Here is an 18,925-nt window from a genome sequence, read left to right as displayed (position 1 = left end):
TCTTTAAAGCCCTGTGCAAATGTCATTTGACACTGCACTGTAACTGTAGCCCAAATGACCTGATGTCATGAAGTATAAAAATCAAGGCAGCATTCTAATGAAAACAACTCTTAAAAAAAGTGATGTCTTTTAAGGAAAACAGCCATTTGGTCCATTTAGGACTGGAAATTAACCACACAGAAAATAGGGCTTGAAGAGGAAGTCACTGCTGTAGTCTTTCCTTTAAACATTTATTCTGATAGTATTGAGAAAAAAGCTTTTGGGGAGAACAACAGTGGGGATGATTATCATATTGTGTTTATTTTTGTACCAATGTGTGTATCAATTGCACGAATTTCCAGGTGTTTTGGCTTTTGTGAGAACTTTGCTCTGCATTAGAAATGCTTTCTCTTCCTGTGTCCTCATTAATTAAAAACTCTCTTTCTATAATCATACCTGTATATGTTCTGCTTTGGCAATATTTATATCATGACAAATTTTTCTAAGTAAAATACTAAGAGAGAATACTGCAATATGAAAATTTTCTTTCTTTAGTGGGACCATATTTTACAGAGGATTAATTTCTGCATCTTGCAATGGTTATATTTCTTCAAACATCTAACACAGATTTTCAAATAATGGCCAAGTGATAAATACAGGTTGAATACACACAATCTTTGAAACAAGATATCAACAGAGATATAGAATATGCATTATAAGAAGAATTATTAGTTGAACTCTCATTACATATTATTTCTTTACTAAATTGTTTCTACAAAAGTGGAATGGTATTACATTAGTGATTTTTATATTTTAAAGGTTGAAAAAACTATATAGCATATACATGTTACATCATTTAGAACAGTATTTGTCTTGTGACTTCTTATATTTGAAGTATCCTGTCATATAGTAATTAATTTCCTTTTCAAGTATATCCTTGCCTTAAACAGAATAATTTCAGTGTACAGTCATTGGAATGACACATGGGAAAGTACAGTATTTTTCTACGCAAGATGTGACATCACATAAATCTTTTCTTGCAGAGTTACTTCTGTTTTCCCTCACGTCTAATGAACAGATGGATCACATGGAATACTTTGTGTTCTTCCTTCGTATGCATACATACTTATTTTTTCCCTTTTATGATATTATTCACTAAGACAAGTTTTCAAATCTACTTGAGTTGGTTATAGCCCTCCAGATCAGAAAATCTAAAAATGTAATTCTTCATAGGTTGACTTAAAGTAATTTTGAAGTTTATTTATTTCAGCTTGTATTTACAAAACAGACCTACCCACTTTCAAATGTACAATTCAGCACAGATCAAAGGCAAAGACATCTCATCTACTTCTTGCCACAATTTCTTTATCTTTGTGGAAATGAGAGCTGTGTGCTTTGGGACTTCTGTGAGTGCTAACATTCGAGTGTGCCGCCCCATCTCCCTTTTCTATCCTCTCCCTCCCCCATTTATAATGTTGTTTCTGAGAGAAATGTATTGTGAATCTTATGCTAAACAATAAACACATCGATTTTAACAAAATTTACTTGTAGTGTTAAATTTTAGAAAACCCAAACGTTTAACCCTGGCTGGTGTGGCTCAGTGGATTGAGCACCAGCCTGTGAACTGAAAGGTTGCCAGTCAGGGCACATGCCTGGGTTGTGGGCCAGATCCCCAGTAGGGGGCACGTGAGAAGCAACCACACATTGATGTTTCTCTCCGTCTCTTTTTCTCTCCCTTCCCCTCCCTACAAATAAAAATAAAATCTTTTAAAACAAGATTTAGATGCAAAGACTGAGAGATGAGTTGAATTATTTTGCTGCTGTGTGTGGCACAATCTGATTTATGCTTTAGAAGGACCATTGTGGCTGCTCTGAAAGTGGATGCAAAAACCCAGTGAGCACTGGCTTGGACGTGAGGCTCAGGTGAGGGGAAATGGGACAGGTCATTGGAAACCAAAGGCTACACACCGTCTCTGTGTACTTGGGACGGCTGAGTCTTCAGCGGCTAGGACTCCCTGGGCTTGATGAAGAGGTAAGTGCTGGATGGCTGCAGGTCGTTTCCACGGCACGTGGCTCCCTGAGCTGATCCGGCAGGAACAGTTTGGTTTTTACGACACAGGCTGCGGCATTTCAGCAGAAGTGGGGTTGCCGTGGGCTAAGTGGCCAGGGTGGGGTTCTGAAGTAGTTTGGACTCTGAGGTGTAGATCCTCCCCTTCTGCTGATACTGTTTACAAGCGCAGCAAAGTCAGAGTTCTTCTCAAGGGTACACAGTAGGGTCACAACTCATCCATGGATTCTGAAATCTGAGTTCGAGTGTTACAGACTTCTACAACATAAATTCCTAACTTTTCTGTATGTGTGCATTAAAAACTAATCATTGATTTTAAGCTCTTAAAAACATTCCTAAATTTATCTGTCGGTCTAATCTTGTCTCTATCAATCATCTATCCATTTCTACCTTCTACTGTATTTTCCCCAGTCACAAGGGAAAATATTTATATTAATAGTTACAGTTTCTTTCTGCCCAGATTAGTAGGAATTTCAGGATTTCCTCTGGAAGGCTCCCCTTTGAAGTTTCTTAATTTTCCTTCCTGTTATAACCCATCTCAGTGGGGCCCATCTCGTTGCATTAATGGAGCTGCACAACAGCCCCAGTACCTGCACAAGGAAGGGGTCAGGAGCTCCATCGTGTTCTGCCCCAGAGGCTCCGTCACTCTGCAGAGAAATACGGTCGTGGGGGCTTTATCAAACCACAGACAGGGTGGTGGAACACCTTCTCCCAGGACAGTCACTGTGTGCCTCAGGTTCAGGAAACTTAACAAGGGCACTCACTCCAGAGCTTCTTTCTGGAACAAAAAAGGAGGTTTGTTCCCTTTACTCTTAGGCAGCAGAGTGGCTGAGAGGCTTAAAATGGCATCTGAAAATAATCAAAACGTTTTGGCTGATGGAAGGTTTTGTGAGTATGCCAACACAGCACACACTTATAGTGTTATGCATTTATACCATATCTGTACACACACAGAATATACACCTTGAGCTGCAGATTACTAGTATGGAACACATTTTATATTTCAGTTGTTTGGATGTGCTTGAATTTTCTTTAGACAAATTTAATTTTTTATATGTGGGGTTTTAAACCCTATATGGATGTGGATTTGATGAAGGAACACATCCATATTCATGCATGTATATTGTTTAAATATATAACTATTAAAATATGTTGCTTAATTTTTACTTATATTTCTTATAAACATTTTAAAAGGTCAAATATATTTTTATCTTTATATTTAATTGCATGTATTGATAGTATTTTACTTCATATATTACTAAAGGCAAGAAACAAATTATCCTAAATTGGCATATCTCTTAAATTTAGCTACATTATATAGCAAATAATATCCTTTTCCTTCATAAGGAAATTTATATCAGTGAACTAAAATGATAAAAACACATTTCTGTTATCTTATTTGTAACCTGTAATTTCTGAAGACCAATTTAAGGTATATTGTCTCATTAAATGACATTAAATTAGACCTCAGTCATCTGTTTCCTGTCACTTCCTATTATTTTGTACTTGTTCATCAATCCTTGGGGGAAATCAGAGCCTGTGTGGCTCTCCTTGATTTGCATAATGCTCAGTGAGGGCGTGGTCAGGAGGTACCTCCCGCTTCCCCCACAGACTGACGTTCTTCTCCAGCTCTCTGTTAATCCCGCTGGTCCGGGCTCTGTGAAGCATAATGAATGAGACTTACAAAGTAATTTAAAAATAAACTTGACTATTTTAAATGTTTAAATATGCTTTTACATTATTCGTATTGAAGTTTAGTTTTTTGTTGTCATTCACTATTTTATGTCTCATCACCTTTCTTATAGTTAAAATATTACCATTTCTCCAGGGTTTACTTTGGAAAATCCATGGGCAAGTGACCTTATATTGTAGTAGTCTGGGGGAGTATATATGCACACATTTCTAATTATGGAGACATTTTTTGTACCTGTAAAACAGAATCTAGGCCTCATGTGGTAACCTGATCACCCTGTTTTCATGAAAACAGCTCTTCTTTTTCATAGGGAACTAATATTTGCCATCCATTTTTCAAAATATAGGAATTGTTCCATTAGTGAATCAATGATCTATAAAATTACAGAAATTTGTAAAGCATAAAATGAAAGTCTCCTAACCAAAACCATCCCCTAGCGATAACTGCTTTTAATAACATGTTTTCTGGGCCTATTCGTATAAATGCATACATATACATACATGTATGTGTATATGTGTGTATATCTATATGAACACAAAAACAAATACTATAAACCTTTTTTCCAAGTAATATTCTGTGACTTGTTTTATTATTTCCTTACCATGGACATGGGCCTCTTCCCACAGGACAACATACTGAGAGACCGCTGTTCATGGCTGTATGTCTTCCACTGTGTTAGGCTTTGGGACCTAGTAACTCTTTTAGATGTTGATAAATAGATAAATAGATACTATGATAAACAGAACTAGAATTATTGGAAGAAATAATATCTACAGTTAGTTTTTCACAGATATTGCCTAATACCCCCCAGGAAGTTCGAGCCTGTTTACATTGTGTCCAAAGATGGATTAGTGCTTTATTTCCCTGCGTCTTTACTTCTATTCACCTGTGTCAGCCTGATGGATTAAAAAACCTTATTTAAAAAATTAATAGGCTGATTATTAGTGAACTTAAATATATTTATGTACATTTATTGGTCACTTGTGTTTCTTCTATAATTCATGCATTCATAATTCTGCCCAATAGTTATGTTCATCTTTTCTTATTTAGTTGTGAACATTCTCTATAGATTGTTTTTAAATTACCTGTCACAGAAAAATGTAATACCTTTCTTCCTAAATTTGTCATTTAAATTTTCTTGTGTCCTTTGACCTATAGTAATTAAGTTTCTATTTAATCGGCCCTGCCACTTTTTAAAAATATAGTGTCTTGGTTTTATATCATGCTAAATAAAACTTCCACATTCTAAGAATATAAGAATATCTTCCCCTAGTATTTTTATTTTTTTACCTTTAAATTTTTAATTATTTGGAATTTATTTTGTAGTCATGCTAACGGTATGTAAGCCCATATAAAAGCCCATACTTTCCCATTACAAATTTAATTTATTTGTGTTGTAGAACTTTAAAAATATTAATTAACAGAGTAGTTCATAAATTAATTGCTCTGAAAGTTTAGGTGTTTCATACACCTTATATTGAATTTAAACTATGACTATATATAGACTCCACATTATGAATTTCTGTAGCAGAGAAGATAAAGAGGAAAATTACTGATAGCTTGTACATAGGAGACCTTCAAAATATTAAAAGCAATTCCATATGGATTTTTCTTTTGACTAAAGAATAAAGTACCTATGCATGTCGGTAAGTATTTAACTCATCCAATCTTGATCCAAGAAGCATGTTCGATTCACTTGATATTGAATTTACTTTCAAATCCCAAGGCCTCACAACTTGACACAGTAGAGGCAGGATGGGGAACTGGGGGAAGTAATTAAAAATCCTGGTAGGTAGTAGCTAATGTGGATGGGAGCCACTGGTTAGGGGGAACTGATTGTGTTCATGTAAATATTTGTTTCTGATAACCATAGATGATTGTAAATAAATAGAAGAATGAGTAAATCCTTATGTAGCCAGTTGAGACATCATATATTCTTCATCATTATAATATTACTACACTTTGGTAGATGTTCATTGTTATGACAGTTTGAAAAAATGTCCGATGAGAAATACAGAAGCCTGAGTATGTGAGGGCAATCTAGGTCTGAACCCAAGCTCAGTCCGATGGGGGAAGGTGGACTTCCGTTGTGCATGTTGAGTCCTGGAGATGGTTATGTGCAGATGAGAACGATTACTTTGTTTAGAGTTTAAAAGCCATAAATGTTTTCTGAAGTAGCTCGTGGATCAACCAAGAAAACTAGGCCTCTTGAAAAATGGTCTTCCTTAGAATTTGTTTAACTTGCCTGTATAAGTCAAAGGAGCAGATTCCATAGAAATAGAGATAATTATCCTTTCATGGATCGGGGAGACAGCAGAATCCAGAGGTTAAGAGCTAGACTTCTTCCGTTCAAATCCTTGCTGCCTCTTACTGTGTGACTGTGATTGGCAAACTCCATGTTGCCTTGCTTTCTTATTTATTGAATGAGAATATCTACATGGTTCTGTGAGTATTGATGAGGTAATATATAAAAAGAGCTAGAAACAGTTCTTTGCTCATTCTTTATTCACTCGTCTTTAAGGAATAAGTACATGTATATTCTAAAAATTTGGTTAGCCCTGGCTGGTATGGCTCAGTGGAGTGAGTATTGGCCTGTGAACCGAAAGGTTACCAGTTTGATTCTTGGTCAGGGCACGCGCCTGGGTTGTGGGCCAGGTCCCTGGTTGGGGGCATGTAAGAGGCAGCCAACTGATGTTTCTGTCCTTCTTCCTTCCCTTCCGTGTTCTCTCTATAGAGAAATAAAGAAAAATCTTTTTTTTAAAAGTTTGGTTAAAGTAATCTAAAGTTCATCTGCCTCAGAATGTTCTTGGTCACTGGGGACAGCAGTAGTTCAGCCAGGGGACATACTTATATTAAAAATTCAGTATGTATCTGAAATTTAAATTTAATGAACATCTTAAATTTTTATGTGCAAATCTGGCTAAGAAGGTGGATGGTGGTGATTAGAAATACTTAGGTATAACTGAGCAGGAGAGACAATGAACAGATTTTATTTATTTTTTTGAATACCTTATTTTTTAATCCTTTGTACCTTATATTTTTGCTGTTACTGTGAAAGGGATTTAAAATTATTAGTACATTTTCCATTATGAAATATTTTTATTATTGTTTAGTTCTCTGTATTCTATAGTGTCGATTGTGATGTCCCTGTTATTCCAAAGTTTGTTTAGGAGTGTATTTTTAAGTATTCATACATGTGCCTTTTTTTCCTCCTTACAATTGCAGATTTTTAATTCTGTTGCTTTTTTGTCAGACAGTATGGTCTGTATCTTAGGTTTGATTCCCCTGGAATCACAGCATGAGAGAGAGAAGGCTTCTCTACTCTTCTTTTATTGGTGGGGATAATTTTAGGTGCAGAAATAATGGGTATAAGGAGGCAGAGAAGAAGGAAGAGCCCCTGCAAAAATCTGTTGCTGAGTTAGCAAACATGAAGTGTGACTCAACACTCCACAGCCCTGTGAACTGCATCTCAGTAGTGGGAGATGCAGTTCTCCTTTCTGTGGGAGACAGGGGAAAGTATTTGTCCAATGGCTTCCTCTTCCCGTTGGTCAAAGGTTAGCATTGTGGAGCATCAACTTTCCCACACTTCTGGGTTATACATACGAGAGCACCCCCCAGGTTCCTGTGGCATCCTGTGTCTCAGCATCAACAGGGTAGCCACTGGGCAGGAGGGAGAAGTCCGTGGCCTTGACTGCCAGTAAGGTCATGTCCATGGATGGAGTGGGGAACCTAAATGGATGAGCTGTTCTGTAGGCACCTTAGTCTGTAACTGGTGGCTGCAAACTATCTCTTTAGTGACAGAGACAGAGTGATCACTGCTTGGGCTTTGCTGGGGGGACACATGAGGGTATGTGTATATATGTATTTAAATATATGTATATATATTTACATATATACTTAATACATATTTTTGTATATATATTTTCCTTTTTAAACATTTTTAAAATTTTTAATATTTTCCATTACCGTCTCTCCCCTTAATACTCTGCCCCCTCCAGTCACCATACTGTTGTCCATGTCCATGAGTCCTTTCTCCTTTTCCTTTTCAATCCCTCCACCCCCAAACCCCCACCTTCATGACCCCTGCTGTCAACCTGCTCTCCTTCTTTGAGTTTGTCTTTATTTTGCTTGTTAGTTCAGTTTGTTCATTAGATTCCACATGAGTGAAATTGTATGGTATTTGTCTTTCTCTGACTGGCTTATTTCACTTAGCATAATGTTCTCCAGGTCCATCCATGCTGTCGCAAAGGGTAAAGGTTTCTTCTTTTTCACGGCCAAGTAGTATTCCATTGTGTAAATATCCCATAGTTGTTTTATCCACTCATCTATGATGGAGGATCGGGCTGCTTCCATACCTTGGTGATTGTAAATAATGCTGCAGTGAACATAGGGATGCTTATGTTCTTTCAAATTAGTGTTTCAGATTTCTTCAGATAGATTCCCAGAAGTAGGATGGTTGGGTCAAAAGGCAGATCTATTTTTAATATTTTCAGGTAACTCCAAACTGCTTTCCACAGTGCCTGCACCAGTCTGCATTCCTACCAACACTGCAAAAGGTTCCCCTTTCTCCACGTCCTCACCAGCACTTGTTTGTTGATTTATTGATGGTAGCCATTCTGACTTGTGACTGGTGTTTCTTTTTAACTTGTTAAATTTCTGATCATTATGACATAAAGCAGAATTTTTTTTCTTACTCAAAGAATTATATTGTTGCTACTGTGGTACTTTTCCCTGGTTTTTCAAAATCTCTTTTACTTTTTCATCTAGAATTACTAAATATGTTCTGTAATGCTTGTCACACATTAATGTCAATGAATCTAAGCTATGTTTAAGTTATCCACTGGCATCTAGTAATTATCCAGAACCATGAAATGCAAGGCAGTATCTCCTGATGTGTAAAATTTCAATCCTGAAGAGACTTCCTTAATTTAAAACGCATCTTTAGACAGTTTTAATTTAAACTTCCTTTACATTTAAAAATTACATACTTTCCATAATTAAAGTTATCCTTTGATCAGTAGTTTACTGGGGTCTTGTGTATACAAATATATAAATTATTAGAGAGATGGCGTATTAACAGTGTTATTTTAAAAATTCTTACATTTTCTGATCAAAATTTTCCATTGTATAAAGACATTCCTTATAAAATTCCTTACAAAAAGTGGTCAACTGTACATGTTAAATGTCAACTTTCAGAGCAAATTATCTCCTATGGATTTGTTTTAGTATTTCGCAAAAACAAGCATTATTCCTCTATATTGAAAGGAAATGAAAATAACTATTTTGTCACGAGAACTTTTTGGCTAAGTTTTATTTTCGGTTCTCTTGTGAACTAATATGAAAAAGCCCAAACACCCAACCCCGATCATTGTCTTGGTACCAGAGTCTGTGAATTCTGATACCTTTTCATCCCTTGTACACTAGGAATTCTATTTTTTAAATGATATCCTGCCAGCTTTTTCACAATCCATTAATTCCTGGATCAACATCAGAAGGAGTGTCAGAGCGGAGTGAAATTCTTGTCAGACACAGACGTCAGGATCAAAAGTCAGAGACATTCTCGAAGCAGCAGGGAAGCAAGATGGTTAGACTTTAATCGGAACAATTAGTATCTGCCATGTGACAGCCTCGATGCCCTGCCTCACATTTCCGTTAGGTTTAGGCGTGCCGAAAGACAAAGTCCTCTTCCAAGTTTGGTGGGGAATATCAGGCGCTTCTGGTCTGATTACGTTTGTCAAATATTCTTAAGTTTTGTTGATCCTCTCCAGATTTCCTTAAATGGTGAATTATTGACACACTTAGACAAACTAGGGGCCAACTATTGTAGAGACAGATTTTCACCTCCTCTGAGTGCATGTGATGCAAGGTGACTCGCTTTGTGGGTGTCGTCATTAGTACGCAGGAGGCTTTCCCAGCTATTTTATCATATCTCACAGAGTGAGAGCTTTTGCAGTCTGGTCTCAGATTGCCCTGGCGGATGTTCAGTAAATGTGAATCTTTGATGAAGGAAAGAGTAATTAAAATGAGCTGTTGAGATCTCAGTGAAATAATTTTTTTTAAATCAGCCATTATGTTGTGCTTGTGTCTTCATTAAACCAAAATAACCTTCTTTGAAAAGAAAATCAGCCAAATCACTGCTTTCACTATGTGTTGTCAATAAACTAATGTGATTTTTTTCAGTAATATGTTACTTGGATTTTTGCAGCCATGTCTTGTAAAAAGTGTGTAACAACAGTTTCTGTATTCAGAGGTCAGCCTTGGGGACAACCTCAAACATCAGGAACTGTAAGTTAAAAGACGGGTCTGGCATTGAGAAAGGGTTCTTTAAGGTGTGAGCATTAAAACATAGTTGAGAAGGCCCAGACACCAAAAGCATCCTCATTGTGATAGAATTAATCAATTCACTGTTGGTGGAAAACGGCTCTCTAATTGGCTAATGATCGCCATAGGAACGAGCCAACAACCATGGGAAAGAGTATGAATTAAAGAGAACAGAGAGGAGGCCAAGAGCATGATGGCATGAGCAGGGGCAGGAATCTTAAGTAGTGACAAGGCTGCCAAACGGAGGCCACTGTCATGGCAGAGGCTTCTCTCTTGCCTTGCCATTGAGTCCCCAAACAATGGTGTGAGTAGGCCGTATTTTGATACAACCTGTTGATATTTTCTCAACATTATTCAAAGTGTAAAAAAGCATCTTTAGAATTTATGCCTTTATTGTTCTATAACATATCTAATTAAAGTATACATTTGCTAGCCAAAAATTGCCTTAAGCAAATCCCATGATTACCCCCTCCCTAAAATGGCACTTAGACATTTTTAATGTAATTTTATGGAACCACCGTTGAGGCAATCTTACAGTTGAGGGAAAGACACACTAGCTGGAACTGTAACAGAAGGGTGCATGATGGTTACCTCCACAATAACCCTTGCGTGCATTCTTTAGCAGCAGAGGCAGATTATTGCGTAGCTTTCCTGAGTGGGCGATAGTAACATGTGCCTCTCAGAGATGCTTTAATGGCCTTATTTATGTTCATTTTAATGATGATGGTGACAAAAACAGTTGTAGGATTCACAACTGTGTATTTCATCAAATACTTGCATGTGCATTGTATCCATTGATTCTCATAACAACAGTGAAGTAAGCTTTTTTCACTGTTAGAGTTGGTGAAATAGACTCAAAGTCCTTTAGACAAATATTCAAGGTTACTTAACTAGTAAGTTCTCAGGCTGGTATTGAACTCCATACTTTGTCCATTGCATCATCACTTCCTCAAATGGTCCAGGTGTGGCAGAATTGGAAAAATTACAAAGATTTGTACCCCATCAATAAAAAAAGATTAAATAAATTGTCCTATGTGCATATGATGGAATTGCATGGTCATTAAAATAATGCTCATGGAACTGTTTTAATGATGTATAGAAGGCTCACAATATAACATTAAAAAGTGAAGTTTCAGGACAGAATAGACTGCATCTCAGTTATGCATATAAAATATGTTTTATGTGTAAAGAAAAACACATGGTGTTTTGTTCCTAAGTTGTAGGATAATAGGTAACTTTACATTTTTTCTTATACTTTTCCTTATTTTCTAAATTGTCTAAAATGAGCATGCAGAGTAATCAGAAAAGTTACCCTGTATAATACTTACGTAAATTCATATTGGTTGAGTTGGTATCATCAGAAACTCTAATAGAGAAATTAGAGATAAATTTGGGGCAAATGACTCCACGACCAACTCTAAGTGTATTTTCAGTCTACCTGTGTGTCATGGTAACAAACAACATATTGTCTACACTGAATCAAAGCCGAGGACTCGTGATACCCTGAAAAAATGTCCAGTCGTGATGTTATAGAACTTTCTGTAGCTGAGTGACTGCAGTGGTGCTGGCGATAAGGGCTTTCAATGCCTTGGTTTTCCTACTCTTCCCACTGGTTGTGTAAAGGACAGAGCTGACAGGTTTTCCTGTCAATGTTAAGATCAAGAGCTGGTCCAGGCAGGACTGAACCAGAACCGTCCAACTCACCTCGTTGTTGTCATTGATTTGCTCATGTGTCTTGTTTGTTATTGGGAGTGAGGACTTTCTCAAAATATTTTTTCTTTGTCCTGGAACCATAAATTCAGGCAAAACATTTTGATCTACAATACCTGTGTGGTATTAAATAAATGATTTTTTCTGTTGAGTCAGCATGGTCAACAGAGTAAGGTGTTTGGTTGTGTTCCCCAAAGAGCCAGTCAATGGCTCTCAGTGTCCAGTATGATGGCCTTCCCTACAGGAGGGCGAGGCCACTGGAGGGCAATGTAATATTTACCTGGTGGCCTATGTGCCATCTATTATTTTTCCAAGGGCACCAGTCAATCACTTTGTTAATCCTATTTTTGGGCACTTGCTAGCTGTGAACACTGCACAAGGACTATTCATAAGAGAAAGAAAAAACAGAAATCACTGTCTGCGCCCTGGACAGGCTTAGAATCCAACTAGAGGAGTAAGCCACACACTGATTGAGAGCATATATATCACAATATATGAACAAATTCAGACTGACGTAGTACAAGCTGCAATATTGTGGAGAGATGAGCACAAAGATGTAGTTTGCCTTTATCATACAAATTGTGAAAGAAAGGGGGGTCATTGTACATCTCCTGCACCGGAAAGGGACCTTTTGTATTTACCATTTTATCTTTACTGTACTTGACTCAATGCTTACCTAACATGTGGCAGGAACGCAATAGATATGGTATTTAATGAATGGCTTAAATTAGGTAATTTGATTTTTAAAGAGGCTGTAATAATCATACATACAAGAAAAATTACAACCAATAAACAGCATTTTACCAAATAGCCAAGTTATCTAATATTTAATGCTCAACACATGCTGTTCTATCATTGCAATGAGGGAGTACATATTTTAGAAGTCTTCTAAAATTTATTACATTATGCATTTTTATATCAAAATAATTTACATTTTAATTGAAGTTTTAAATTATTTTTTTCCTGCAAAAACTGACTATAATCTATATATACTAAAGGGTACATATCGTAAGTAAATTGCTTTATGAGGTTTTAAACAGGTTAATTCACTCCTGTAACCACCATCTAAACTAAGACAAAAAAAACCATTTCCAGCAGCCAAGGTGGTTTCTTCTTGCATCTTCTCATTAATAGTTTCCCTGAGGAAACCACCATTCTGACTTTTGTAACCATTGATTTGTTTGCCTGTTCTTGAGCTTCACCTAAATGAAATCATACAGTACATACTTTTTGATGCCTGGCTTCTTCTGTGCAGCTTAATGAGGTCCATCATGTTGTTGAGTATCTTAATTTATTCTTTTATGTTTTTGTGTAGCACCCATTATAAACTGCTCTATGCCATACCAGAACTTACTCATCCAATGTCTGGCTGATGAATATTTGGGTTCTTTCCAGTTAGATTTTAATATTATGAATAATGATATATGTTCTTGTACATGTCTCTTGCTGATATATTTACTTATTCCTTTTGGATATGTACATCTCAGAGAGGAACTGCTAGGACATAAGGTAGGCGTATATTTAACTTTAATAGATACTGACATGGTATTTTCCAAAGTGGCCAAACCAACTCATACTCCTACCTGCCTGTATGAGGTTCCATCAGCCTACGTCTTCATCAACGCTTAGTACTGTCAGTCTTTATTTTCAGTCATTTCGATGAGTGTGTACTGGTATCTCATTATGGTTTTCTGGTCATTGTTACTAGCTCCATTACCCTTGTGCTGTAGTCTTTTAGTTATCACCTCATTGTTGAGTTTTGGATTCAGTTCCTTCAATGAATATTTATCAAGTGCCTGCCCTGTGCGAGGTACTATTCTAGTCATTGGAGATGCCCTGACAAAAAAAACTATTACATTCAGTAAGAACATCTTTGTACACCATTTGGTCCTTAATATATCCCAAAGAATAAAGCATAATGGCTCTTTTATTACAATGACAGATTTTAAAAAATAGTTTATTTTTATTTTATTTTCCCCATTACCATTTATACCCCACTTTGACCCTCTTCCACCTCAAGGTTATGAAGAAGTTCGGAAATCCATAGGAGGCAGCAGTGTGGGTTTATCTCACCTGAGAGAACAGGGAACTAGTGTCTGCCACTGGTCACTCTCTGAACCTGTGTGTGTCTCTTTGTTTTGAACTTAGTTTTTTTATATGTTAAGTAACAAGACTAGACAGGTTGAGCTGAGGTCTTTTTCAGCCAGGAATTTGCCTCACTGATTTGTCAGAAGTCAGCAGTGCAGGGTTGGACCACTGCAGTCACTCCTGGGGCCTTCGACTTTTACAAGCTAGGGGCTAAGAATGATTCTCTAGGGCAGTTTTTCAATATCACTCATGTTTATAGTATTTCTGCCATTATATATAATAGTGTCATGTGATCATGTTCTCATTTTAGGTGTGTCGGCCAGGAACATCAGAGGGTCCGTAGTAAAAGGATCTAGTGCACGCAGCCAGAACCGCACCCATTGTTAACGAAATCTCACAGACGAGTCTCCACACTCAGTGGCTTATGTTCTATTTTTACGTATCAGAGCCCTATTGTAGGAACCCTATCATTCTGGCCTTACAACCCCAAATTTGAGTAGTACTTTATACATGTCACTTTGAAAATACATGGAGTCATGTCACACCACTTGTAACCCAAACACTTCGATGTGGTGTGACCTCCTGGGTTAGTACTTTGGTTCTACTCTGTGGGGCCAGCGACCCTGAGATGTATTGAGTGGCTAGAAAATTTCATGCCCCCCAACCTTGTCTATGGAATACTCAAAATAGCTTTCTGTTGTTCATGTTTTCCAGCCATAATAACTTACCCATAGACACTTCTGAATCTCTGGCAGGGCTTTAAAATTACCCTTGCAAGCTCACCTACAGCATTTTATTGTCTAGTCTGAGGCGCTTACTGAGGTGGAAATGAGTATGCCAGAATGCGACGGAGTTTTGGTGCCAACAGGATTGTCGTTCCCCTTTGGATCCTCATTCTCATTGCTGTAACTGCTGTAGAAACTAACGGGCTGACACATAGCCGAAGGAGGAACTCGCTTTCAGAATTCTACCACCGTACAGTAGGAAGGCAGTGGGAAGGGGAGCAGATCACTCAGTTGACAAACATTTATGCATTTATTTATTCAACGACCATTTACTGATACCTGAGTGTGTACCAGGTAGAGCATTAGGAGTGAAATATTAAAAAAAAATGAAACTTTCAGGAGCTGGCCTGAGATGCCCATGGTTTCGTCAGGGAAGTCCTGTAAATAAGTACATTCCATATGATACAGTGATTGTTAAAATATAGATCCTGACAAAGGTGCTGTAGCATGCAAAGTAGAGAGTAATGCTTTTTCTGTGTGGGTGCGTGCACGCACGTATATGTCAGGAGAGGCTCACTAGAAGATATGATGTCTAAACTGAACTGTGAAACACGGCTAGAGCTCAGGACAGATGGGGGGCAATTCCTGCCAGAGGAATAGCTTGTGCCAGGGAATAGTACTTGAGTGGAGCAGTGAAGTGTATGGAAACCTGTAAGGAACTGCCGTAGTGGGATATGTCGTTGGGACATAGTTCAGTGGAGAGAGATGGTGTAGTTGGGACACACAGCTGGAAAGACAAGCAGACACTGGACTATTAAGTCCTTGTTTGTGATGCTAAGGGGTTTTCCCATCAAGGGTTTTAATTAGGAAATGAAAGGGTCATAGTTATATTTTTTAGGAAGAAAATTGTCAATACAAAGGGGATAAATCAGAGTGGGTTGGTTTTGAGAGCAGAAAGAATAGTTGAAAGGCTATTGCAGTGATCCACGTGAGACCTGATGAAGCTCTGAATTAAGATGTTATGAGTGAAGATGAAGAGACAAAGAAGGATTTGAAGGACTTTGCTAAGTTGAAGTGGGTGGGACTTTGTGATTGGCTGAATAAGGAAAGGGAAGGTGTGGGTCCCTGGTTTCTCTTTGTGTGATCAAACTGTACCATTTGCCTGTGTAGAGAAGCTTATCTACCTACTTATAGAGGACCTATGTGTGCTGAACATGCCAGGACATAAAATTAAGTTTAAAATATAGCTCTTTGGTAAATATATGCTTCTTTACAATAATATATATTGGACAGGTGGAATGGAGGAAAGATGAAGGAAAACGTACGGTCAAGCAAAGGCACATAGATGGGAATAAATATGCTGAATACTCAATACTCTGAGAAGACCTATTAGGCTAGAGAAAGCCTTCACCCTCTTCATCCTTCATTCCTTCACCCCTTTGGTGCAGTTTAAACCTAACCCTTTGCAGACACCACTCTTTTTCTCTTGGTCTTCATTTGAGTTTGCTCTTTTATCTACCCGCACACTCTCATGTTCACTATGGGAAAAGGACTGATTTACATCCATAGAACCCACCTGGTGATGTTTTTTTTTAAGTTATTTTATTGTTGTTCAATTACATTTGTGTGCATTTTCCTCCAGACTCCCCCTAACCCCATCCAAACCCACCTCCCTCCCTTGCTTCCACCCTCCCCCTTGGTTTTGTCCATGTGTCCTTAATGGTAGTTCCTGAAAACCCTTCCCCCCCTTATCCTCGCCCACCTCCCCTCTGGTTGCTGTCAGATTGTTCTTAATTTCTGGTTATATTTTTCTTGATTTTTCCTTTTGTTGATTATGTTCCTGTTGGAGGTGAGATTATATGCTTTTTGTTCCTCACCGCCTGGCTTATTTCACTCAGCATAATGCTCCTGTTCTACCCATGCTATTGCGAAGGGTAGGAGCTTCTTCTTTCTGTCTGCTGGGTGGTATTCCATTGTGTAAATGTACCACAGTTTTTGGATCCATTCATTTACTGATGGGCACTTAGTTTGCTTCCAACACTTGGCTTTTGGGGTGTGTGGGTTCTTTTGGATTGGTGTTTCAGGATTCTTAGGGTATAATCCCAGCAGTGGAATTGCTGGGTCAATAGGCAGTTCCACTTTTAGTTTTCTGAGGAAATTCCATACTGTTTTCCACAGTGGCTGCACCAGTCTGCGTTCCCACCAACAGTACACTAGGGTTCCCTTTTCTCCACAGCCTCTCCAACACTTGTTTGTTGATTTGTTTATGACGGCCATTCTGACCCCAGTGAGGTGGTAATGTGTTCCCACCCACTGATCTTGATCTTGTGCCACCACCAGTCAACAACATTTCTGTTTTGGAGTTCATAGTATTTGTCTATTCTACCCTTGTAGTACCTCTGTGGACCTTGAGAGCTCTCTTTTATATTTCTTGATAATATGTGCTTGAGATAAAAACAGTAAAATTTATATCATTGAAGTAGGAAAAATGATAGACTAGAGACAAAATTTGCAGCTCCCATGAAATAGGCCTAATTTCTGATTATGCTGAGCCCTGTCAAGTCGGTAAGAAATAGCCAGACACACTCGCTCAGCCCGCATGTCCAGCTCTCTCTAACTGCCTCACCGCCTACACTGCCACAGCACGGACTCTCTGAAGCAGGTGGTCAGTTTCGGACCTGGGCTGCCAAGCTGCCATGTTCAGTATGGTGAGAGATACAAAAAATTATTAGACCACAAAGGCGTTGGGGTTAGTGTTCTTGAAATGAGCCACAGGTCATCAGATTTTGCTAAGATTCTTAACAACACAGAGAATCTTGTGCAGGAACTGCTAGCTGTTCCAGACAACTGCAAGGTTGTGCAAGGGGCTGGGTCCGGCCAGTTCAGTGCTGTTTCCTTAAACCTGATTGGATGGAAAGTAGCAAGGTGTGCCGACTATGTGGTGACAGGAGCTTGGTCAGCGAAAGTCACAGAAGAAGCCGAGAAGTTTGGCACTGTGAATATCGACCACCCTAAACTTGACAGTTATAAAAAAATTCCATACCCAAACACCTGGACCCTCAGCCCTGAGGCCTCCTACATGTGTTATTGTGCTAACGAGACCGTGTACAGTGTGGAGTTTCACTTTATCTGTGATGCCAAGGATGCAGTGCTGGTTTCTGACATGTCCTCAAACTTCCTGTCCAAGCCAGTGGACATTTCCAAGTCTGAGGTGATCTTTGCTGGTGTGCAGAAGGACATGTGCTCTGCCAGGGTCATGGTGGTGATCATCCACCATGACCTGCTGGCCTTCACCCTCATAGAGTGCCCTGCAGTCCCGGAGTACAAAGTGTAGGCCACAAACAGCTCCTAGTGGAAGACTCCTCCCTGCCTCAGCATCTAGGTCATGGGCTTAGTCCTGGAGTGGATTAAGAACAGTGGTGGTACAGCAGCCATGGAGAAGCTCAGCTCCATCAAGTCTCACATGATTTTTGATATCATTGATGATTCGCAAGGCTTCTGTGTATGTCCCGAGGAGCCCCAGAATAGAATCAGGATGAATATTCCATCCCGTATTGGCAACACCAAAGGGGGTGATGCTTTAGAAAAAAGATTTCTTGATAAAGCCCTTGAACTCAATATGATCTTCTTGAAAGGGCGTAGGTCTGTGGGAGGCATCCAGGCCTCCCTGTATAAGGCCATGGCTATGGAGGACGTGCAGGACCTGGCAGGTCTGTGGGAGGCATCCAGGCCTCCCTGTATAAGGCCATGGCTATGGAGGACGTGCAGGACCTGGCAGCCTTCATGAAGAAATTTTTGGAGATGCATCAGCTTTGAATACATCCTGTCCAATATACACTCTACTCTTGAACCATGTCCAAAATTGAACACAGCCCAATGGCTTAAAAAACTTAACTGTAGTATTTTTCTCAAAGGAACATGCTTATTGGATATTTTTCTTTTGTTTTTCAAAGCACAGCAAGATCTCCACAGCTCTGCAAAGCTAGTGGGACAAACACCTTAATTTCAACTTGACCTGGAAGGTTTTAAAAAAATCTTCCTTTAGCTTTTCTAATGATTCTAGCTTGTGTTGTCTTTGCTGATGCTTTTTCTAGTTAGATCTCAGCATTTAGACTTGCCTGTGGACTTACACAAAGTATTAATGTTTCAAATTTGTAGCATTGAGGGTGGGTGGGGTTCGTCAGGTGCTGAATCTTGATTCTTTCCACAGTGACAGCAGCAGGGGCTCCTGGGTCCCACGATTGTTGATTCAGGTCAACCTTGACCATGTGGTGCGTGTGTAGGGGTCTAGGCTAAAGGTCCAATGAGAGACCTTTATACTGTTATTCTCATTAAGAGATA

At 38.7% G+C, this 18,925-nt stretch overlaps 2 protein-coding genes across 2 annotated transcripts in view; both read left to right on the top strand.

Moving 5' to 3' along the window:
- The window catches only part of DCDC1 (doublecortin domain containing 1), a 380,146-nt gene that overhangs the window by 105,865 nt on the left and 255,356 nt on the right, over positions 1-18,925 (top strand). The gene's annotated exons all lie outside the window — the stretch shown is intronic.
- Positions 1,913-18,540, top strand: LOC118983185 (phosphoserine aminotransferase-like). The gene is given in 4 exon segments (XM_037040537.1): positions 1,913-2,011; positions 2,590-2,783; positions 17,228-18,226; positions 18,295-18,540. Coding segments are annotated over 4 exon segments (1,398 nt in total). The 3' UTR covers positions 18,401-18,540.

Source organism: Sturnira hondurensis, unplaced genomic scaffold, assembly GCF_014824575.4.
Source record: "Sturnira hondurensis isolate 20B ecotype Veracruz unplaced genomic scaffold, ASM1482457v3 Scaffold0002638, whole genome shotgun sequence".
NCBI classification, from domain to species: domain Eukaryota; kingdom Metazoa; phylum Chordata; class Mammalia; order Chiroptera; family Phyllostomidae; genus Sturnira; species Sturnira hondurensis.
The sequence above is the reverse complement of the archived record's forward strand: the minus strand, read 5'-3'. Positions and strand labels throughout refer to the sequence as shown.